Raw genomic sequence first — 3928 nt, 5'->3', positions numbered from 1 at the left:
GGTGAAGAAGGTGAAGAAGGTGAAGAAGGTGAAGAAGGTGAAGAAGAGGCGGGAGAGGCGGACGGAGGCGAAATTCGGAGCCTTGAATGCTTCCAATCCAACGCGAGTGAAGCATCCAATGAACAGCAATCTCATGAGAATTCTGCTATTGGCCAGCTGACAGAGCTGATTCTTGAGTTGAGCGCTTTTTTCGCCATGGAGGAATATTCTGACGGACGAAGGCCCGTCTGTGTCGGCGGCACAAGAAAGCACTGATAGACAACAAGGTGTGAGACATAGAGTTGCTGCGATGTGAGACTTCGTTAGGTAGGACGCGAGCCAGAGCTGGAAAAGGACGGAAACGATTGGCAATTAGAATCACGGACGTCATCCGAGCTTAGTCTTCACAACTCGGTGTTGAAACACATAATCAATAAACTACATTTGCTGCACGCTACCGTACTAACCAATCCTGAAGCTTGGGGTGAAGAACAACAAGAGGCAGTGCACGAAGCTGTCAATCGGGCTAGTACTAGCGTAATGGGCTGGCGTGGTGGTGTGACTCAATGGAGGAACATGGTGAATTCTACTTATTATAAATCTACAAGTAGCTCCTTGTGTAACCATTGACCTCGCCGCTCGCCTGTTTATATAGCTAACCTTGGTGTTGGTCTCTCAGTTATCCTGTTTGAGGTTCACAATTGCCGACCCCGGAATCTGCAGCGCCAGGTTTCAGCCAAGTGACGGTATGTTCCAATTTGTTGTATTACGCTCTTGCAAGTTAATGCACTGACAGAGACCAGAGAGCTTCGTATGGATCAGAAACCACCTCTGGGCACTCGCTGGCGCATGGCAGGCTCTTTCTATTCGATCGCAGTTTGAAAGCTACATTCACAATCAGTCCAACGCCCGTGATTCAACTACGCGAATTATTCAGGCTTTTCCGAAGAAGATTTTCCGCTCGACCTCGGGAGCATTAGGCGAAGAAAAGTGTCCCGTTTGCCTAGAGATGCTAGAGGCAATGCGGCTGCCGTGTGGTCACTGGTATCACCGCGGTTGCGTGGAACAGTGGTTGGAAAAACGTAGCTTCTGCCCCATGTGTCGGTGCGATGTCACTGCAACAACGGAAGAGAAACGGACATACAAATCCTGGCGCTATCAGTGGTGGAGAGACTTCATTCTCAGTGTAACCTAAGTCAGACGAAAGCTTGCCTTTCACAGTTCACAGGATTGCTAAATTTGGTGCACGAATGGGAGAGCAGCGTCGAGGTCAACAAGTGGATTGGACGCGCCGCTGGCTACGTTTGTATCTCCCAGTGATCACTGTGATACCATTGCATTAACTTGAGGCGCCGTTGCTATCAACCGGGTCGGTACCACCCACCTGGTTCTTCCCGTGTCCGTCAATTCCGGGACTTTCCCCATGATCCTCTGCCAGTGCGACATTTCCCGTGATATTTACTATGGGTTTCTGCCGAAGTCCGCGGACTGCAATCAGAAGCTGCAGCGATCATCGGCAGACCGGAATACATAAATTGGGGGCAATATCATCATGGAAATCTCAATGCGGAAGAACGAGGAATGCTAATGGCTTAAAATGCCCAGTCAGGCACATAGAAATTAATGCTTCCAATGAGTCTTCCCCAGCCATTTCGCAGTATAAAGGGAAAGCGTGAGAATCTGGTTACATGGGTATACTTATTCTATAGGGATGACGCATCGTTATGTATAGTAAATTGGTGAGGAAGCTCAAGATTCACTAAAGGTGTGTGTGGTGGTCATGTAATTATGATGACAGGGGCTTGGTGTCAGTGCTCTGTCGCATAAGCCTGCCTTTGTCGACTTAAATTCTAGTGATATCTTCGAGCCTGCGGTAGCTCGTCAAGCTGGTCCAGGAAACCACAGCTTCGATAACCCTACCCTAGTCATAGACAGCAGTGGGGGCGGACTCCAGCCCTTTTATAATCCTTGTGCGAATTGGTTAATAACTGTCAGCCCTTTACGCTGAAATCAGAAAATGTGCCATCTTGGTATCAAACAGTGAACTTGAGATGCCTGGGTAATGGGGTAATCCTAAATGCCTTCATGAGCATTCGCTGCACGGATCTGATGGTTCTTTGAAATTGCACTCACATAGCAGGCTTCTGTCAGCGAACGGTAATTAAGGAAAGTTAATCACGCATCAACGTAGATACTGTCCATTTAATCTCTACCACCATTGAGATGTCATTTCCGAATTTGGAGCGCGATTTCGACATGGAACGAGGCCTCAAAAATTCCGGGAGAAGAATTACCCAGCAGAGGCATTAAATTTGCTCGACACGCACTTCAAGAGTATTCTTTCCCTGAAAGAAATCATCGTCAATTTCAATGTGTACCCGCAATGGGACTTAAGCGATGATTTAACGAAGGAGATGAGCAACTATGGGTGGACCGTTAAGGTCACAGAGCTCCCAAAAAAGATTCGGATCTCCAACGATGATCGAGTCGAGATTGATAACGAAGAGGATTGTAATCCATACAACTCTAAACAGTCCCGAATAGAAGAGGAGCAGGAGAAGGAGAAGGAGAATGAAATGTGGTTGGAAGAGTATTACTGTATCGTAGAAGACGCGACTCTTATTTGAAAAAAGATTTAGACTATGACTGAAAGGATTTTATTACCGTATACCAAAGAGGCTTTGACAAGCAGACTCAACAGATCAAGTCGCTTGGACGCAGCCAAGCGTATTCTAGACTGTTGAAGTGTTCAAGGGGAATTTAACGCGACGTTCAAATTTATCCCAGTGAAGAGAAAACAAACCCTTTAAATCGGCATCCTTGAGCAGCTTACAGTCTGCTTTGTGGTTATTCTCGTTCCAACCAGTCCTCTGGCAGTCCTTTTTGTAACATTGTTAGCATCCCAATCAGCAGGGCGGGCTCAGATGACGAGCTTACTCCGTTGCAGTACCAGAAAAGCGAGCATTTGGCACACTTCTTTAAGGAAATCGCCTGCCTCTCGCACCCATGACATGTTCTTGTCCCATTCGTTTCCGTCGAGAATTTTTGGACTCGGTCGCTCAACGCTAGCGACTTATTTAGCGATAGTGGAAATATCTATGGGGACATGTTGTGTTAGAAACGTAGACAAAGTTAGTTGTCTCGATGATAATTGTACCTTAATATTCGTGGCTTCCTCAAGACGGATTCCCGGTTCAGAAAACATGAACGTGTGACGCTGCGCGTAGAGAATTGCGATAGTGTGCCCCTTCTGAACCTCTGAAGGTGCCAATTCACTGCCACGCCTTTGCGTATAGAAAAAGAGTGGAACCGTCGTACCGTCGACGTCTTTGACGTCCATCTGCAGGCGAACCAATGAGGCGAAGGCAATAATCTCGGCCAGGAAGAGCCAATGCCGCCGTGGTTGGTAGGTAATCCCGTTGCTACGTGCGTAGAACCCAGGATCAAAGCAGTTCTCGTCTGGCAGGTCGTTGAAACCTGGGAACGTCGTTCTACTGCGAAAGTCCGCCGGCTCTCCGGGTCGTTGTAGCTTCTCTCTCCTCCACAACCAATCTTCGAACCCTTTCGCGTCAAGTCCCTGGGGAACGTCATCCAGAGCTGTCTTCCACTTTACCGAGATCCCGTATAACTCATGTTTCGATGGATCCTGGGACAGAGGTCTGTTTTCAAGCACCCTAGGGCTGTCGTCGCCTTCAAGGATAGTCCACCCAAGCACCGCTCGTTCAGCAAAAATTTGTGCCCGGGCTAGATCTCCATTGGCGATAGTGGTTTGCGCAGCATCCAGGAATGCCCTGGGTAAACCGGCGTCATTTGGCCCTTGTTCATTGTAAAGACAGATTTGTTGATCAATGTACCTGTTGCGCCTGAGACAGTTGCCGTTTTACGTGCGCTTCAGGCGTTACCTGATTGCGCCTAGTGCCAGGAGGTCTTGCGACGTGGCAGGACTCAG

The 3928-nt window shown here is 48.2% G+C and overlaps 1 protein-coding gene across 1 annotated transcript; it reads right to left on the bottom strand.

Annotated features, from left to right (window-relative positions):
- Window positions 1-2733: 2733 nt before the first annotated feature.
- On the bottom strand, window positions 2734-3928 carry PV07_12754 (uncharacterized protein; the record flags this gene model as incomplete). Its single annotated transcript, XM_016400316.1, has 3 exons — window positions 3137-3928; window positions 2917-3075; window positions 2734-2858 (listed from the first exon to the last, which is right to left on the bottom strand). Coding segments are annotated over exons 1-3 (465 nt in total), but the record flags the coding sequence as incomplete, so codon positions are not given.

Source organism: Cladophialophora immunda, assembly GCF_000835495.1.
Source record: "Cladophialophora immunda strain CBS 83496 unplaced genomic scaffold supercont1.119, whole genome shotgun sequence".
NCBI classification, from domain to species: domain Eukaryota; kingdom Fungi; phylum Ascomycota; class Eurotiomycetes; order Chaetothyriales; family Herpotrichiellaceae; genus Cladophialophora; species Cladophialophora immunda.
Note: the sequence above shows the minus strand (reverse complement) of the source record. Positions and strands in the feature narration are given on the sequence as shown.